This window comes from Tachyglossus aculeatus, chromosome 10, assembly GCF_015852505.1.
Source record: "Tachyglossus aculeatus isolate mTacAcu1 chromosome 10, mTacAcu1.pri, whole genome shotgun sequence".
Classification (NCBI taxonomy): domain Eukaryota; kingdom Metazoa; phylum Chordata; class Mammalia; order Monotremata; family Tachyglossidae; genus Tachyglossus; species Tachyglossus aculeatus.
This window is the reverse complement of record NC_052075.1, coordinates 53,713,705-53,732,988: the sequence shown is the minus strand read 5'-3', so window position 1 is coordinate 53,732,988 and position 19,284 is coordinate 53,713,705. Positions and strand designations below refer to the sequence as shown.

Sequence of the window (19,284 nt, the reverse complement as noted above, 5' to 3'; positions counted from 1 at the left end):
CTCCGGCCTTTTCGCCGTGAAGCCGTTGGGCTTCGGCTGGGCTCGGCTCCCTCCAACATGAGTCGTCCGAAGAAGCGGCCCAACCAGTCCTTCCGAGCCGGTGCCTCCAAGAACAAGAGGAAAAGAAGGATCCTCCTCCCCGACCGCATCTTCCGAGCCGTCGCCGCCTCCTCCCCCACGGGCCTGTCCCTGTTCGCCGTCAAGAAAACGCTCCGGAAAACCGGGTACGACGTGAGGAGGAACAGCCACCGCATCAACAGCGAACTGAAAAGACTGGTTTCCGAGGGAATCCTCGTTCGGATCACCGGCGTCGGAGCTTCTGGCTCTTTTCGGGCCCGCCGTTGGTACGGCTGCAAGACGTCGGGGAAAGCAAAGAGGGGGCGGAGAACATCCCCTGCCAAGAGGACATCGGGGGCCAAGAAGAACATCTCCAAGAAGCCAGCGAAGCAGAGATATCCAACTAAGACTTCCAAGAAAGACCAGACGCTCCCCAGGAGTCTGGCTAAAGCCAGGGGCCAAACAGCCAAGGGGAGTCAGGTCGCTTCCAGAAAGTAGTAGTGGAAAAGGTCCATCCGCCTCGGAGCCCTCCCATTCCTTTCCTCCCCCACTCCCCCATCTCAAATACTCTTCCCAAGAAGCCGCTCACGTATTGGGGGGAGAGTCAATATCGGTTTGGAGGGGGTGAGCCGAGAGCTTTAATCCTCCTCATTTAGTGATGGTGCCAGAATACCAAACTCATTGCCGTTATTCATTTTGGAGGAATAAAAAAAAAAAACTTTAAAAGGATATTGGGACCTGGAGGAGGGAGCAGACCGACTTTTTAACACAATATTAGTCATTCCAACACACTTTTGGTCTGTTAAGTAAAGTAGGACCTGTTGGGAAAATAACTTACAGTCCGTAATGCTCTTAATAAAACTTGCAGCACCACCGTGTTTCATCCTTTCAAAAGTGAGAAGAGGGAAAGTTGTGTGACGAAAGGTGATGTTTATCCGTTCGGTACTGCTTAGAGGAGGCATCTCGGTGCGACTAACAGGTTCACTGAATCACTTTTTTTTTGTGGGCGGGGTGTGTTAACTCTTCTGTAAAATACGTCAACAGGATTCCTATTAACAGAAAGTACTGATGTGATCTTAGAATTGATGAATAAGACCTCCAAGAGTTTCGGAATCACTTGGACACACCATAAAAACAGGAAATTGTTACTGCCGTTCCTTTCTGATCCGAGGGGGAGCTTACAGCCTATCCTATTTATTGAGCTCTTACTCTATGCAGAGCACTGTACTAAATGCTTGGCAGAGTACAATATAACTGAGTTGGTAGACACATTCCCAGTCCAGATGGAGAATTGTCCACTTTGGTTTTTAATCATTCGTTTTCCTGATCTTACTCTTTTACCAATTAGTATTTACTTGCCTACCCTATAAATCAGTCAATTCTTTGAGTCAAGAAAGACTTTGACTTTGAGTCAAGATTAAGACTGCGTCTTGACTTCTATTGACCTCAGTCGCCTACAGCACGTTGCATACAGACTTCAATAACAGCTGTGGAATAAACTAAGTGGAAAACCCCATTGTCATCTGTAGGTTTGTGGGTCGGTTGTTTTTTTTTTTTTAAAAAAAAAAGGACGTTCATCTCCTGGAAAATCTAAATCTTGGATCAAGCCCCCTAGTCCGACGACCAGGTTTACTTGTCCGAGTGAGGGAAGAAGGGAAGAGAGGGGCGAGGCTCAGACCCCCAGGGCTTCAGACAAACTGCAACGAAAATCAGCCGTGGATAGGCCACCGCCTTGGATCAAAGACAGCCTTCAGTGATTGCTTGTTAAAGTGAATTCAAAAAATTAGCAAGTGGGGACTCCGAACAAACAAGCTCAGTCGCAGAACCCCGAGGTATTTGTGACACATCTGGTTTAAGGACAATGAGGAAAGATGACTCTGTGGGAGGGCCTGTCTTTTTTTTATGGTATTTGTTAAACGCCTATTATGTGCCAGGGATACAAGCTAATCATGTTGGATTCAGTCCATGTCCCATATGTGGATCCCCATCTTAACCCTCATTTTACAAATGAGGCAACTGAGGCTCTGAGAAGTGAAGTGACTTGCTCAAGATCACACAGCAAACAAGTGATGGAGCCGGGATTAGAAGATTTCTCCGTTCCGGGTCCCCTGAACGTCTGATTTGTGGCGGGGACGGGGCAGAGAACAAGGCAGCCAGGAGGGGGAAAGAGGTGGGGTAGTCGCAGGGGCCCCGAGGTTTAAAGTATCCCAAGCGGTAGGGGAAAATTAATCATTTGTATTTACTGAGCACTCACTGTGTACTCACGTGGGAGAGTACAATACAACGGAGTTGGTAGACACGTTCCCTGCCCACAACGAGCCTATAGTCTAGAAGAAAAGCAGGCGAGTAAAGGAAAATAATCAGTCAATCAGTGTATTTATCAAGGGCTTATTGTGTGCCGAGCACTGTATTAAGCGTTTGGAAAAGTACAATATAACAGAGTTGGTATAGACACGACTCCTTCCCACAACGGACATAAGAGTCTAGAGAAGAGCAGGTGCATAAAGGAAAATAGTCAACCCATCAGTCGTATTTATAAGCTATGTACAGAGCAATGTACTAAGCGCTCGGGAGAGTTCACGCTAAGAGAGTCGGTAGATAATAACGGAAGCAAAGGTAGGCCAAGGCGAGGCGGCAACGTCATAATGGTTTACGTCGGAAGCGGCAGCCCCAGGAGGCCGGAGGCACCCGTGTAACGTTCAGTTGCTCGGTGGTTGCAGGCTCGCGAGGTCGGAGCGACTGGGATTCCTCGCGACAGCAGCCGTTACTCCGTCAGCGACAAAGCCATGGCCCGAAATGCAGGGGAGGAAGATCTTGGCACAGCTGGGGATCGTGCGTGCCGGTTTTTCAATTTGGTTGGGGGGTGGGGGGGTCGAAAGAGAGGCTGGGATTTTAGGGGAGAGGCGGGAATGGGGCTTGGGGAGGGGCTGGTTTCCACGAGCCAACAGGGTCAAAAAGCCACCTCTTTGGGGCTTCTCCCTTCTACTTAAGACTGTGAGCCCATGTCCAACCTTATTAACTGTACCTACCTGGGCGCTTAGTAAAGTGTCTGGCACGTCTGTCTTAACAAATCTCAGAAGAAGATCAGTGGTGTTTATCATCATCAATCGTATTTATTGAGCGCTTACTATGTGCAGAGCACTTTACTAAGCGCTTGGGTAGTACAAATTGGCAACATATAGAGACAGTCCCTACCCAACAGTGGGCTCACAGTCTAAAAGACTGTGTGTTTATTAAGCACTTTACTGTATGCAGAGTAGTGTACTAAGCGCTGGGGAGAGAACAATACCACAGAGTGCCTGGCCCATAACGAGCTTACAGTCTAGAGGACGAGTTTACAGACCGGCAAGTTCCAACAGCTATGGACCCTAGCCCCTTATCTCCCTGGGGCCGGGGTCTCCCGGGCCTGCCGACACCCGAAGTAACGGAATTAGTAGCTCAGCGCCACGCCCCTTCGATCCTCTGGTTTCTCTCCCTGAGCCCCTTCTGGATCCCCGACCTCAAAACCCAGCTCCGATAACCAACCCCGGGACCTGGCGTTTGCAGTAAGGTTTCGGTCGAAGGGAGAGAGAAATTTGCGTCCGCCTTAGATCGCCCCTTCCAAGCTCACTCCCCGGGACATTTCTAACAAAATCATTGCATCGATGGTTTTTATTGAGCGCTTAATGTGTGCGGAGCCCTGCATCAAACGCTTGGGACGGTACAGTACAATACAGTTGGTAGACACCTTCCCTGCTCACAGTAAATTTAGAGGCCATAATTCATTTATTTCTATTACTGTTTATCTCCCCCTCTCTTCTGTAAACCCGGGGCTGGGTGGATAGAGCACGGGCCTGGCAGTTAGAAGGACGTGGGTTCTAATACCGGCTCCGCCACATGTCTGCCGTGTGATCTTGAGCAGTGGGGATAAGCGTGTGAGCTCCATGGGGGACAAGGGACTGTGTCCAACCTGATGAACTTGTAATTTGATAACTTGAACGCAATAGCCCCCGCGCTTAGAACAGTGCTTGGCACATAGTGAGCGTTTAACGAGTACCATTATTATTATTATTATTGTGGGCAGGGACCCATTGATTGATTAATGGCGGGGAGAACTTGGGGCTTAACCTAGCGCTCTGCACTTAGTAAGGGCTCAAGAAAGACGATCGGGAGCCGCTTTTTCCTCTGTCCGTAAGCAGGGTCGGTGGACGGTGGGAGAGAAGAGCCCCAGGGTCCGGACCCGTCGGAAGGCCGCAGCGAAGGGCAACAATCCAGCAGGAGCCGCTGCCCTTGTAACCGGCTGTCGGACAGGATCTTCGCTGCCATCGCCAACTCCTCGGGCCGAAAGGGCATTTCCCTGGTCGCCTTGAAGCGGGAGCTCCTCGAGAACAATTACGATGTCCGCAAGAACAATTTTCGCATCAATAAGGAGCTCCAGAACCTCGTCAACCGAGGGGTCCTCAAACGCATCAGCGGGCGCGGGGCCTCGTCCACCTTCAAAGTCGTGAGGAACCCCAAGGCTTCGACCCCTAAGAGGGCATCTCGGAAACCGAGGAGCCAAACTGGAAGATCAGGAAGGGTCAGGGGTCCGAGAGATCTCCCCGAGGTCGCCGCCGGGGCCCCGGAGGAAGAGCAGGCGAACCGGATCGCTGAGCAGAGAAACGGATCCGAAGGCCAACAGGCCAAAGCCCAGGGACCGTAGGAGGGGATGATGGCCACCTTCGTACTTGCCGCTCCCGGGCTCGTCGCTGAGAAATCACGGGAAGAGTCCTTTTTCTAGCCAATGCTTTTGGAGCGGGGTTAAATTGTCCTGCGAGGGTGGCTTAATGATGTTCAAATAGAGGATTAATCCAAATTGGCCTGTTTTCTGTCTCGGAGAGGGAATGGGATTAAATGGAATCCACTCCAGCGCTTAGTACAGTACCTAGCCCAGAGTAATTTCATTCAATCGTATTTATCGAGCGTTTACTAAACGCTTGGAAAGTACAATGCGGCAATAGAGATAATCCCTGCCCACAACGGGCTAAAAAGGAAAGCTAGTGTGAACAAAGCTATGATTGTGGAACAACCAGCCAAAGGGCTTTATGACATCTCTCCAGGAAGCCTGTAAATATCAAATCCTCGGGTAATTTCGGATCGCTTGGAATTATACAGGTAACCGGGGTTAGCTAGAAGGACCTCTAGCTAATGAAATAGTTTACAAATTTAGGAAGGTGTCCTCTAGTACCAGCACGCGAAAAGCGCTCCATAAATACGATTGAATGATTAATACGTAATAGGAGGAACCTCAAAACAGGAACACCCTCAGAGACCTTTGCCACTTCGGACTTTCCCCGCTGCCACCCGTTTTCTCCCCATCTGGTTCTCCGATTTAGTAGTCCAAAAAGGGAGGAGCTACAGAGGGGGCTGAAGATAAATGGATACCGAACAAAGGAGGGAGTCTAGGGGGTCAGGGAGATAAGGGAAGCAGAGTGGTGGGTGGATTGAAGTGCAAATTGGAGGGTCAGAAAAGGGCCTGGAGCCTAGGATTATGGGGAGGGAAATATAGTTCATTTATTCATTCACTTAATCAATCATATTTATTGAGCACCTAATGTGTGCAAAGCACTATACTAAGCACTTGAGAGTACAATGTAACAATAGATACATTCCCTGCCCTCACTGAGCTTAAAGTCTAGACAACGCCAATGGATAATTTGGTCGAAACATAGTACCTATCCTTGGTTCAGGAACCAATCCCCTATTTATAACTTTGTTCCTGTGAGAAAAATTATTTCAACTTCAATTTCCATTTTTATTTCAACTTCAGTTGTTCCAATTTCACATTTTCAGGAGCCAATTGTGCCATTAAGTGCAAGCATTCTCAAAACGGGTACAGGGCAGCTTGAAAAGAGCCCAGGACAAGAAGCAAGGAGTCTTGGGTTTTAGTCCTAATAGTAATATAGTGCCAAGCACCATACTATATCCTGGAGTTAAATGTCAGGTCTTCTGACTTGCAATCAATCAGTGCTATTTATTGGGTGCAGAACATCGTACTAACACACAATCCCATGTTCGCTGCACTAGGCCATTCTACATTGTTCTTAACAGAACAATGGTATATGGTAACATGGTAACATGGTAATATGGTAACAACAACAGAATATGGTGTTTGCTAAGCGCTTACTATGTGCCAGGCACTGTACTAAGTGCTGGGGTAGATACAATCTAGTCAGATTGGACACGGTCCATGACCCACTTGGGGCTCATAGAATTGATCCCCATTTTACAGATGAGGTAACTGAGGCCCAGAGGAAGTGAAATGACTCGACCAAGGTCACACAGCAGGCCAGTGGCAGAGTCCTTCTGACTCAGGCCCGTGCTCTATCCACTGGTAGGGGTGATGGGGTTAAACTTTTCGTTTCTTCCGCATCCCGTCGAGGCTGCCAACCTCCTAATAATCATCAATGGTATTTATTGAGCGCCTACTGTGTTTAGAGCACTGTACTAAGTGCTTGGGAGAGTCTACTACAACGGAGTCCCCGTCCACAAGGAGCTGCTCCGACAGTCCTCCAGTTCAGCACCAAGGCCGTAGAAACCACCGAGGCCTCAGGCCTCCCGCCGTCCTAGAGGGGCCCCGTGGCGGGTCAGGGAGGGGCTGGGCGGGAAACCACTTCCTGTTTCCGCCTCCGGGAGCGCGGGCTTCCGGGACGGTTGAGATATATGTATCTATATATATATCTCTATATCTATAGATATAGATATAGATATAGGTATATATAGATAGATAGATAGATATCTCTTCTATATATATATAAATAAATAATGGCATTTATTAAGCGCTTACTATGTGCAAAGCACTGTTCTAAGCGCTGGGAACGTTACAAGGTGATCAGGTTGTCCCACTTGGGGCTCACAGACTTAATCCCCATTTTACAGATGAGGGAACTGAGGCACAGAGAAGTTAAGTAACTTGCCCAAAGTCACACAGCTGACAACTGGCGGAGTCAGGATTTGAACCCATGACCTCTGACTCCAAAGCCCAGGCTCTTTCCACTGCGCCACGCAGCTTTCATTCGATCGTATTTATTGAGGGCTCACTGTGTGCAGAGCACTGTACTAAGCACCTTCTCATAGAGCCCCCCCACTCCTCCCCCTCCCATTTTCAGGGGACCCCCCCCCACCCACACCGTACCCCGAAACCACGGTGAGCGGGGCTCGGTGCGGAGGGCGGCGGCCCCAAAGTCCGAGACAATCAATCAGTCGTATTTATTGAGCGCTTACTGTGTGCAGAGCACTGTACTAAGCGCTTGGGAAGTACAAGATGGCAACATATAGAGAGTCCCTACCCAACAGTGGGCTCACAGTCTAAAAGGGGGAGACAGAGAACAAAACCAAACATGCTAACAAAATAAAATAAATAGAATAGATATGTATAAGTAAAATAAATAAATAGAGTAATAAATATGTACAGGCATATATACATATACACAGGTGCTGTGGGGAAGGGAAGCAGGTTAGATGGGGGATGGAGAGGGGGAGAGACGGCGGGCGGAGGCCCGGCCTGGCGAGCCTCATTCATTCATTCATTCATTCATTCATTCAATCGTATTTATTGAGCTCTTACTGTGTGCACAGCACTGGACTACGCGCTTGGGAAGTACAAGTCGGCAACATCTAAAGACGGTCGCTTCCCAACAACGGGCTCACAGTCTAGAAGGGGGAGACAGACAACAAAACAAAACATGTAGACAGGTGTCAAAACAGAACAAATAGAGTTACAGCTATATGCATATCATTAACAAAAGAGTAGTAAATATGTGCAAGTAAAATAGAGTAATAAATCCGTACAAATATATACAAGTGCTGTGGGGAGGGGAAGGGGTTAGGGCGGGGGGGTGGAGGAGGAGAGGAAAAGGGGTGGCTCAGTCTGGGAAGGCCTCCTGGAGGAGGTGAGCTCTCAGTAGGGCTTCGAAGGGAGGAAGAGAGCTAGTTTGGCGGATGTGTGGAGGGAGGGCATTCCAGGCCAGGGGTAGGATGTGGGCCCAGAGGTCGACGTTGGGACAGGTGAGAACGAAGCACAGTGAGGAGGTTAATTTAATTGTTAATTGTTAGCTGTTAATTAACTGCTCTCTATGATGACATCCTCTGCTTATTTTACTATTGCTATAGGAGCCTCCTCTCCCTGCATCAATTAGGCAAGAAGTCAATTCATCATTGGTATTTATTGAGCGCTTACTATGTGCAGAAAACTGTGCTAAGCGCTTGGGAGAGTCCAGTACAACAAAGCAGAGAAGGGGTGGGCCACCGCTGGGTCAGCTGGAGGATGCCGAATTTACATCCCCAAATGCACCCAGCCCCCCCCACCTCATCCCAGCGCTCCTGGATCGGCGAAGATCAATCAATCCATGGTATTTATTGAGTGTAGACTGTGTGCAGAGCACTGTACAAAGCGCTTGGGAGAGGACATAATACAACAGAGCCTCCTAACTAGGTTTTTGCAGTTTCCCAAGTGCTTAATACAGTGCTCTCACCTGCTAGACTGTAGGACTCTGAGGGCAGGGATCATATCTAATAACTGTATTGTGCTCTCCCAAGCACATCACACAGCACTCTGTACTCAGTAAGCCCTCCATAAATATTGTTGACTGATGGATTGATTGGCACCAAATCTGGTCTTTCGCTGTGGATCTGGGACTCCGTTTTACCCCGTGCTGCCCAAGGATGCCACTTTTTCCACCTGGTGTCCACCTCAACTTTCTGTCCTCAGGGAAGCTCTCCCTCCTGGGCGCTGGTTGTCAACAATGATTCACAGAGCAACCGCAGGCCGTCTCCCCCGTGCTTCGCTTGGCTCATGAACCTTCTACTCGTGCTGTGAGAGGAAGTATGTGGCCCAGGAAACCAGATTCAAATAATCACAAAGATTGTGGGTTTGTGGGGGGAGATATTTAAGTGCTTACTATAGGCCAGGCACTGTACTAAGAGCCGAGGTAAATGCAAGCTAATCAGGTTGGACACGGTTCGTGCCCCACATAGGGCTCACGGACTAAATCCCCATTTTACAGATGAGGTCGCTGAGGCACTGAGAAGTGAAGTGACTTGCCCAAGGTCACAAAGCAGAAAAGGAGTAGAGCCAGGGTTGGAACCCAGGTCCTTCTGACTCCCGGGCCTCCACTAGGCCATGCTGCTTCTCTTATTTCTTGAGCACTTACTCCAAGCCAAACACTGAACCGTGCGCTGGGGTAGATGATTCATTTATTCATTCAACGTATTTATTAAGTGATTACTGCATACAGAACACTGTACTAAGTGCTTGGGAGAATACAATACAATAATAAACAAACACATTCCCTGCCCACAGAGTTTAGGGGGGGATTATCAGTCCCCATCCCACAGTGGGCTCATAGTCTAAGGGGGAAGAAGAACAGATAGAACAGTGCTTTGCGCATAGTAAGCACTTAACAAATGCCATTATCATCATTAGTATTATTCACCTGATCTGCACATAGTAAGCGCTCAATAAATACGATTGATTGATTGATTGGCGACGCGCGGAGACACAGCGAGCGCGTCAACAGGGAGATCCGCCACCTGGTCCTCCGCGGGGAGCTGACGCGGATCCGCGGGCGCGGGGCCTCCGCCACCTTCGGGATGGCCAAGAATCCCGGGATCCCGCCGGCCGGGCGGGCATCTGGGAAGCCGAGGAAACGCCGCGCCAAGGGGACGGCCAGTCAGAGGGCCCGACCCGGGAGATGGAAGAAACATCGCATGACCGTGAAGCTCGTCCTAAGGCGAAGCGCGGCCCCTGGGACCCGAATAACGGGCGGGGAAAATGGATCCGAACAAGATCCATCTCCTGCTCCGTAGCCGGAAAAATCAGCCGCCCTCGGACCGGGATCTGCCAAACCCAAAGGCTCTTCTCAGAGCCGCCCACACACGCTCCCGGGAAGAGCTAAACTAAAACTTTGCCCTCCCGAAGTGTTGGGCCTCCATTCATTCAATCGTATTTATTGAGCGCTTACTGTGTGCAAAGCACTGTACTAAGCGCTTGGGAAGTACAAGTTGGCAACGTCTAGACAGTCCCTACCCAACAGCGGGCTCACAATCTAGAAGGGGGAGACGGACGACAAAATCGCATTTATTGAGCACTTACTGTGTGCAAAGCACTGTGCTAAGCGCCTGGGAAGTCCAAGTTGGCAACATCTAGACAGTCCCTACCCAGCAGCGGGCTCACAGTCTAGAAGGGGGAGACGGACGACAAAATCGTATTTATTGAGCACTTACTGTGTGCAAAGCACTGTACTAAGCGCTTGGGAAGTCCAAGTTGGCAACATCTAGACAGTCCCTACCCAGCAGCGGGCTCACAGTCTAGAAGGGGGAGACGGACGACAAAATCGTATTTATTGAGCACTTACTGTGTGCAAAGCACTGTACTAAGCGCCTGGGAAGTCCAAGTTGGCAACATCTAGACAGTTCCCTACCCAACAGCGGGCTCACAGACTAGAAGGGGGAGACAGACAACAAAATCGTATTTATTGAGCACTTACTGTGTGCAAAGCACTGTACTAAGCGCTTGGGAAGTACAAGTTGGCAACATCTAGACAGTCCCTACCCAACAGCGGGCTCACAGTCTAGAAGGGAGAGACAGACAACAAAATCGTATTTATTGAGCACTTACTGTGTGCAAAGCACTGTACTAAGCGCTTGGGAAGTACAAGTTGGCAACATATAGACAGTCCCTACCCAACAGCGGGCTCACAGTCTAGAAGGGGGAGACAGACAACAAAACAAAACATGTTAACAAAATGAAATGTGCGGAGGGAGGGCATTCCAGGCCAGGGGGAGGATATGAGACTTCCTGACTCCCAGTTCTGTGTCATCTGCTCTTCATTTTTCACCTTTGCTTTACTTGTAACCTGTTTCAACTGCTCATTCACCACGTCTGCCGTGTGACCTTGGGCAAGTCCTTTCACCTCTCTGTGCCTGTTATCTATCTCATCTGGAAATTGGGAATGTGAGGCCGCATGTGTGGAACATGGATTGGGTCCAACCCAAATTGCTTGTATCCACCCCAGAGCTTAGTACAGTGCTTGGCACATAAGTGCTTAACAGATACCTTTATTAGTAATTTCATCATCAATCATATTTATTGAGCGCGTACTGTGTGCAGAGCACTGTACCAAGCGCTTGGGAAGTACAAGTTGGCAACATATACAGCCCCTACCCAACAGTGGGCTCACAGTCTAAAAGGGGGAGACAGACAACAGAACCAAATATACTAACAAAATAAAATAAATAGAATAGATATGTACAAGTAAAATAAATAAATAAATAGAGTAATAAATATGTACAAACATATATACATATATACAGGTGCTGTGGGGAAGGGAAGGCGGTAAGATGGGGGGATGGAGAGGGGGACGAGGGGGGGGAGGAAGGAAGGGGCTCAGTCTGGGAAGGCCTCCTGGAGGAGGTGAGCTCTCAGAAGGGCCTTGAAGGGAGGAAGAGAGCTCCTAATTTGAAATGTTCCACATGTACAGTGTAATGCCCTCTAGGCACTTAGATAAATGCCACTGCTACCATTTTTCTCTTGTTTTTTATCGAGCACTTAGGTACAGAACACTAAACGCTTGGAAAGGTACAATATAAAACAGCAGACACGTTCCTTGTCCACTATGAACCTACTACCACCTCCTCCCACCTCTGTTCTGCTTTCTGTCTCTTCTTGGATAATTATGGTATTTAATAATGGCATTTATTAAGCGCTTACTATGTGCAAAGCACCGTTCTTGTCAAGTGCTTCTGTCAAGCCCTGTAGTAAACACAGTCACTTCCCCACGTGGGCTTCACAGTCTAAAAGGAGGGAGAATATAGAGGATCCCAAAGTGTGGCTAGATCCTTCTGAGAGACCTTTCCAGAATGACTTTTTATTTTGAGCGATTCTTCTCCCTTCAAGGCCCTACTGAGAGCTCACCTCCTCTAGGAGGCCTTCCCAGGCTGAGCCCCCTCCTTCCTCTCCCCCTCCTCCCCCTCTCCATCCCCCCGCCTTACCTCCTTCCCTTCCCCACAGCACCTGTATATATGTATATATGTTTGTACATATTTATTACTCTATTTTACTTCTACATATCCTATTTATTTTATTTTGTTAATATGTTTGGTTTTATTCTCTGTCTCTCCCTTCTAGACTGTGAGCCCACTGTTGGGTGGGGACCGTCTCTATATGTTGCCAACTTGTACTTCCCAAGCGCTTAGTCCAGTGCTCTGCACACAGTAAGGGCTCAATAAATACGATTGACTGATTGATCAGTCAATCCTTCCCAGGCCTTCCCGGACTGAGCCCCTTCCTTCCTCTCCCCCTCGTCCCCCTCTCCATCCCCCCCATCTTACCTCCTTCCCTTCCCCACAGCACCTGTATATATGTATATGTTTGCACATATTTATTACTCTATTTATTTATTTATTTATTTTACTTGTACATATCTATTCTATTTACTTTATTTTGTTAGTATGTTTGGTTTTGTCTCCCCCTTTTAGACTGTGAGCCCACTGTTGGGTAGGGACTGTCTCTATATGTTGCCAATTTGTACTTCCCAAGCGCTTAGTACAGTGCTCTGCACACAGTAAGCGCTCAATAAATACGATTGATGATGATTGATGATGATGATGATTGATTGATTCTTCAGGGCGGAGTAAGGAACTGGAGAAGCCAGGCCGCTAGCCACAGCGGCCGGCCCGACTCCCTGTGTGATATAGCAACAGAGCGAGCCGAGGAGGATGCAAATCTGACCATCCCATTGGCTGAGACGCTGAGACGCTCTCAAATCCTATTGGTTCTTCTCCGCCTTCTCCAGCGCCTTCACCAATCATAATTCGAAAGAGCTCCAGGGCGCTTCCCAACCAGGGCTGCGGTGTAGCAGGGGAGGCGGAATAAGCAGGGGTGACGGGGGAATGGAGCCATTTTTCGGGCGCCCTTAGTTGGGCCGTGCAACCTGGATACTCCCTCGGAGTTTAACGTTCTTTTACTGGGCTCCCCTCTCCCCTCCACCCCAGAGAAACCCTGGAAAGAATTTTTCTTACCCCTAGGTTATACCTCCCCAGAGATCACTTCAGCGTCAAGAAATGTTAAGGTGTGCCAATATTACACACTTGAATATGTGCCAAGCTTTGAGGGAGATAATCGGATCGGACACCTCGGGTAATTTATCCCCATTTTAAAGATGAGGAAACCAAAGCGACAGAGAAGTTGTGACACTCCCAGGGTCACACAACAGGCAAGTGGCATTAGAAATTAAGGCTCCTGACTCCCAATCCGGTGCTCTATTAGGTCACACTGCTTCTTACAACTGTGTATTTGTGTTCAGGCAGCTACCGGTAGCATACAATTTTTCCATCTAAGCACTATCTCTTATACTTATTCTCTTCACCTTCTTCCTCCTATCCGAAAATTATTTTGGCGTTTGTCTCCCCTGCTAAGTTGTAAACTTCTTGAGGGCAGGAGATAGATCTAGTAACTATTGCACTCTCTCAAATGCTTAGTACACAGCTCTGTGTCTAGTACATGCTCAAGAAATGCAGTTGGTTGATTGATGGTAGGGTGTTTTATACCCATCTCGGCACCTATTTACATCTGTATACTTGGCTGTATATTCAATTAGTTTACCCTGATATCCTGTGATTAGTATATCTTTGTTCCTCCTCTTGCTTCCACTCTCTAAATAGTTTGTCGGTGTGTCTCCCCCATTAGTGTGTAGACTCGTTGAGGGTAGAAAAAATGAATCCGGTTACTATTGTTCTCTTCCAAACCCTGTTTCCCCCACTAGACTGTAAGATCCTTGAGGACAGGGATGGTGTCTATTAACTCTAATGTTCTCTTCCAAGCACTTGGAACAGTGCCCTGCATAGAATAGGCTCCTCATAGTAGAGAAATAGTATGGCCTGGTGGAAAGAGCAGAGGCCTGGGAGTCGGAGGACCTGGGTTCTAATACCTGCCCAGCCAATTGCTTGCTGTGTGACCTTGGACAAGTCACTTAACTTCTCTCTGCCTCAGTTTCCTCAACTGTAAAATGGGGATTCAATGCCTATTCTCCCTCCTACTTAGACTATGTGTCCTATGTGCTCAATAAATACAATTGCATGAATAAATGAATGAATGAGACAGGGACTGTATCTGACTTTATTAACATGTATCCACCCCAGTGCTTGGAACAGGTTTTGACGCATAGTAGGCACTTAACTAATACCATAAAAATACTATTGATTGATTGATTGATTGATTGAGTCCCCATTTGTCAGAGCTCTGAGGGGCTATGATGATAACTCTGCTCTTTCACCCTTTGCTGCTGGGGTGTTGTTCTAAACGATAAATTCTTTTCTGCACTTTCCCAACACAGTTTTTCATTTCTCCTCACAAGATCCTTAGGAAGTCCTGGATTGTATTAGAGATGGGGAAACAGAAACCCAGAGAGATGAGTTCCAGAGGGAATCAATCAATCAATCAATCAATCAATCAATCGTATTTATTGAGCGCTTACTGTGTGCAGAGCACTGTACTAAGCACTTGGGAAGTACAAGTTGGCAATCAATCAATCAATCAATCAATCAGTCGTATTTATTGAGCGCTTACTATGTGCAGAGCACTGTACTAAGCGCTTAGCACTGTACTATGCAACATATAGAGACAGTCCCTACCCAACAGTGGGCTCACAGTCTAGAAGGGGGAGACAGAGAACAAAACCAAACATATTAACAAAATAAAATAAATAGAATAGGTATGTACAAGTAAAATAAACAGTTTGACTAAAATGGTCCTAGTAATAGTAACAATAATAATGGTATTTGTTGACGCTATGTCCCAGGCACTGGGACAGATACAATACTATAAGGTTGAACACAGTCCCTGACCCACATAGGGAAAACCTGATTATCTTGTACCTACCCCAGCGCTTAGAATAGTGCTTGGTGCATAGTAAGTGCTTAACAAATACCATCGTTATTATTATTATTAGTATCATTATTTATTGAGCATTTACTGTGTGCAGAGCACTGTACTAAACGCTTGGGAGAGTACACTAGAACAACAAACAGACACATTACTGTCCACAAAGAGCTCACAGTCTAGAGGGTGAGACAGACATTAATATAAATAAATAAATTGCAGACATATACATTTATCTTTGCTCGTCCTCTTGCTTCCACCCTTTGTAAATAGTTTTTCGGTGTGTCTCTTCCATTAGATGGTAGGCCCGTCGAGGGCAGAGAAAACAAATCCCGGCTCTGTTATTCTCTCCTAAACCCTCTCTGTTTCCCCCACTAGATCCTTAAGGGCAGGGATGGTGTCTATTACGTGTAATGTTGTCTCCCCAGCCCGTGGTACAGCGCCTCGCACAAAGTGACTCCACTGTCGTCCTCACACGACCGCTTCTCCCGCGGGGATGGTGATCCAAGGCTCCTCCCTTCGGGGATCGGGGACGAAGCCACCAAAGGGGAAATTCGACTCCCCCGGGGGATAAAAACAGATGTGACCCCGACGTGATTTGAACACGCAACCTTCTGATCTGGAGTCAGACGCGCTACCGTTGCGCCACGAGGTCCTCTTCTCCTAAAATCTCCAAGCGAGCTGGACAGGGTGTCGGATATTCGAGGCGGGGGGCTGCAGGGAGGATGACGTGCCTGAGTTTTTTCGGATCTCCAAATTGAGTCTATCCCCCTAAATCCCCAAGACTCACACACAAACACACTCTCACACGCGGACTCAACGGGCTTTTGGCACGGCACACCAAGAGGATACCCAACACAGCGCAGGAACTAAAGCAGAGGTGGAATAAACTCCCTAGATAGCTCCTCGTTTCTTATTTTATTTTGTTAGTATGTTTGGTTTTGTTCTCTGTCTCCCCCTTTTAGACTGTGAGCCTTCTGTCGGGTAGGGGCTGTCTCTATATGTTGCCAAATTGTACTTCCCAAGCTCTTAGTACAGTGCTCTGCACACAGTAAGCGCTCAATAAATACGATTGATGATGATGATGATGTCTCCCCCTTTTAGACTGTGAGCCTACTGTCGGGTAGGGCCTGTCTTTATATGTTGCCAAATTGTACTTCCCAAGCGCTTAGTACAGTGCTCTGCACACAGTAAGCGCTCAATAAATACGATTGATGATGATGATGATGTCTCCCCCTTTTAGACTGTGAGCCTACAGTCGGGTAGGGCCTGTCTCTATATGTTGCCAAATTGTACTTCCCAAGCGCTTAGTACAGTGTTCTGCACACAGTAAGCGCTCAATAAATACGATTGATGATGATGATGATTATTATTCCCCCGCTATGAAGCTCCCAGTTCGGAGGAAACCGACTCTCCAAAAAAAAAAAACTGCTCCAGGTGAGGCTCGAACTCACAACCTCGGCATCGCTCGCTCTGCACCGTCTTATAAGTACCGCGCGCTAACCGATTGCGCCACTGGAGCCCTGCAAACTCCTATCTTGGGGTCCCATCCCGAGCAGATACGGCAAGTAACTGTAAGCTGCCTGCTCTCCTCTGCCCCAAATTTCAGTGCAGTTCGGCTAAAGGGAGAAAAGAGTATCGTTCATTCATTTATTCATTCATTCAATCGCACTTATTGAGCGCTTAGCGTGTGCAGAGCACTGTACTAATTGCTCTGTTTTACCCCCCTCCCAGGCCCACAACACCTGTGTATATATGTACGTATTTAATCAATCAATCAATCAATCAATCGTATTTATTGAGCGCTTACTGTGTGCAGAGCACTGTACTAAGCGCTTGGGAAGTACAAGTCGGCAACACATACAGTCCCTACCCAACAGCGGGCTCACAGTCTAGAAGGGCTCACAGTCTAGAAACTATTTAAACAGTGCTCAGCGCTTAGAACAGTGCTTTGCAATCAATCGATCAATCAATCGTATTTATTGAGCAATTACTGTGTGCAGAGCACTGTACTAAGCGCTTGGGAAGTACAAGCTGGCCACATGTAGAGACGGTCCCTACCCAACAGTGGGCTCACAGTCTAGAAGGGGGAGACAGAGAACAAAACCAAACATATTAACAAAATAAAATAAGTAGAATAGGTATGTACAAGTAAAATAAATAAATAGAGTAATAAATACGTACAAACATATACATATATACAGGTATATATATACATATATACAAGCACATAGTAAGCGCTTAACAAATGCCATTATTATTATTATTATTATGTGTATATAACTATAATTCTATGTATTTATATTGACGCTATTGATACCTATCTACTTGTTTTGTTTTGTTGCCTGTCTCCCCCCCTTCTAGACTGTGAGCCCGTTGTTGGGTAGGGATTGTCTCTGTTGCCGAATTGCACTTTCCATGCGCTTAGTACAGTGCTCTGCACACGGTAAGCGCTCAATAAATACGATTGAATGAATGAATGAATACATTAGAACAATAAACAGACACATTCCCGGTCCGCAATGAGCTTACAGTCTAGAGGATGGTCCCGAAGGAGGCAAAATCTTCCTTCCACTAGACTGTAAGCTCATTATGGGCAGGGAAAGTACTTCTGATGTAGTGTACTTTCCCAAGCGCCTAGTACAGTGCTCTGCACATAGTAAATGCTCAATACCACTGATTGATTGTCCACCACCCATCCACCAACCTATTGCTGAGGGTCCCATCCGGAAAAAAATCCCACCCTCATCAATCAATCAATCAATCAATCAATCGTATTTATTGAGCGCTTACAGTGTGCAGAGCACTGTACTAAGCGCTTGGGAAGTACAAGTCGTCCTCGCCCTTTCTCGAGCAGGGAGTTTATTAGGGTAAGAAAGTGCCCTAATATAAGTCCCCTCTTCTGGACTGTGAGGCCGTTGTGGGCAGGGATTGTTTCTATTTGTTGCTGAATTGTACTTTCCAAGCGCTTAGTACAGTACTCTGCACAGCTCTCTTCCTCCCTTCAAGGCCCTGCTGAGAGCTCACCTCCTCCAGGAGGCCTTCCCAGACCGAGCCCCTTCCTTCCTCTCCCCCTCGTCCCCCTCTCCATCCCCCCATCTTACCTCCTTCCCTTCCCCACAGCACCTGTATATATGTATGTATGTTTGCACATATTCATTACTCTATTTATTTATTTATTTATTTTATTTGTACATATCTATTCTATTTATTTTATTTTGTTAGTATGTTTGGTTTTGTTCTCTGTCTCCCCCTTTTAGACTATGAGCCCACTGTTGGGTAGGGACTGTCTCTATATGTTGCCAATTTGTACTTCCCAAGCGCTTAGTACAGTGCTCTGCACATAGTAAGCGCTCAATAAATACGATTGATGATGATGATGCACAGAGTAGGCGGTCAATAAATACAAGTGAACCCACTGTTGGGTAGGGACTGTCTCTATATGTTGCCAACTTGTACTTCCCAAGCGCTTAGTACAGTGCTCTGCACACAGTAAGCGCTCAATAAATACAATTGATTGATTGATTGATTAAATGAATGAATTAAAGTGCCTCTCCCGTCTCGGCTTCTTCCTTCCGCAGTAGTTTCTCACCGAGAAAAAACTCCCCCTCTCAGCTCCTACGCCGGCCCCCAAAAGAGATGCTCCAGGTGAGGCTCGAACTCACAACCTCGGCATCGCTCGCCCCGCACTGTCTATAAGTACCGCGCGCTAACCGATTGCGCCACTGGAGCCCGGGTCAATTCACTTGGGGGGTCCCAGGCTCGGCCTGAGCCTCCGGCTCCCTTCGGGTCACCCCTGGGTGTGGAACAAGGAGCCAGGGGTGGGATGCTGCGGGGCAGGGAAGCGGAGAGCAGGATAATGAGGAAAGAAGAGGGATCCCCACGTAAAAAAGAGAAAGGGGATTTGGGATCTGCAGAGGGGAGAAACGTCGTTCTTCCCCCTTCTATCATCAATCGTATTTATTGAGCGCTTACTGTGTGCAGAGCACTGTCCTAAGCGCTTGGGAAGTACAAATTGGCAACATATAGGGACAGTCCCTACCCAACAGTGGGCTCACAGTCTAAAAGGGGGAGACAGAGAACAAAACCAAACATACTAACAAAATAAAATAAATAGAATAGATATGTACAAGTCAAATAAATAGAGTAATAAATATGTACAAACATATATACATATACACAGGTGCTGTGGAGAAGGGAAGGAGGTAAGATGGGGGGATGGAGAGGGGGACGAGGGGGAGAGGAAGGAAGGGGCTCAGTCTGGGAGGGCCTCCTGGAGGAGGTGAGCTCTCAGTAGGGCCTTGAAGGGAGGAAGAGAGCTAGCTTGGCGG

General features: G+C 47.6%; 2 protein-coding genes and 3 non-coding genes across 5 annotated transcripts; 2 read left to right on the top strand and 3 right to left on the bottom strand.

The window, feature by feature from the left end:
• LOC119933626 (histone H1.5-like) lies at positions 1-762 on the top strand. The gene has a single exon (XM_038753177.1). It carries the CDS (start codon positions 58-60, stop codon positions 553-555), a length of 498 nt encoding a protein of 165 aa, XP_038609105.1. The 5' UTR covers positions 1-57; the 3' UTR covers positions 556-762.
• A 222-nt stretch (positions 763-984) lies between these two features.
• LOC119932916 (spermatid-specific linker histone H1-like protein) lies at positions 985-4,891 on the top strand. The gene is made up of 4 exons (XM_038752041.1): positions 985-999; positions 1,845-1,889; positions 2,778-2,889; positions 4,236-4,891. Exons 1-4 carry the CDS (start codon positions 985-987, stop codon positions 4,736-4,738), a joined length of 675 nt encoding a protein of 224 aa, XP_038607969.1. The 3' UTR covers positions 4,739-4,891.
• A 10,645-nt stretch (positions 4,892-15,536) lies between these two features.
• Positions 15,537-15,608, bottom strand: TRNAW-CCA. The gene has a single exon. It is a non-coding gene; the product is annotated as a tRNA-Trp (tRNA).
• A 774-nt stretch (positions 15,609-16,382) lies between these two features.
• On the bottom strand, positions 16,383-16,475 carry TRNAI-UAU. The gene is given in 2 exon segments: positions 16,383-16,418; positions 16,438-16,475. It is a non-coding gene; the product is annotated as a tRNA-Ile (tRNA).
• Positions 16,476-18,593: 2,118 nt separating this feature from the next.
• On the bottom strand, positions 18,594-18,685 carry TRNAI-UAU. The gene is given in 2 exon segments: positions 18,594-18,629; positions 18,648-18,685. It is a non-coding gene; the product is annotated as a tRNA-Ile (tRNA).
• Between the last annotated feature and the right edge of the window lie 599 nt (positions 18,686-19,284).

Excerpts from the sequence above, each read along its gene's own strand:
- LOC119933626 (XM_038753177.1), top strand. The coding sequence starts at position 58 with ATGAGTCGTCCGAAGAAGCGGCCCAACCAGTCCTTCCGAGCCGGTGCC.
- LOC119932916 (XM_038752041.1), top strand. Across the intron at positions 1,890-2,777 it reads CTCAGTCGCAGAACCCCGAG|GCTCGCGAGGTCGGAGCGAC; the intron begins GTATTTGTGACA and ends CGGTGGTTGCAG. Across the intron at positions 2,890-4,235 it reads TCTTGGCACAGCTGGGGATC|GGTCGGTGGACGGTGGGAGA; the intron begins GTGCGTGCCGGT and ends GTCCGTAAGCAG.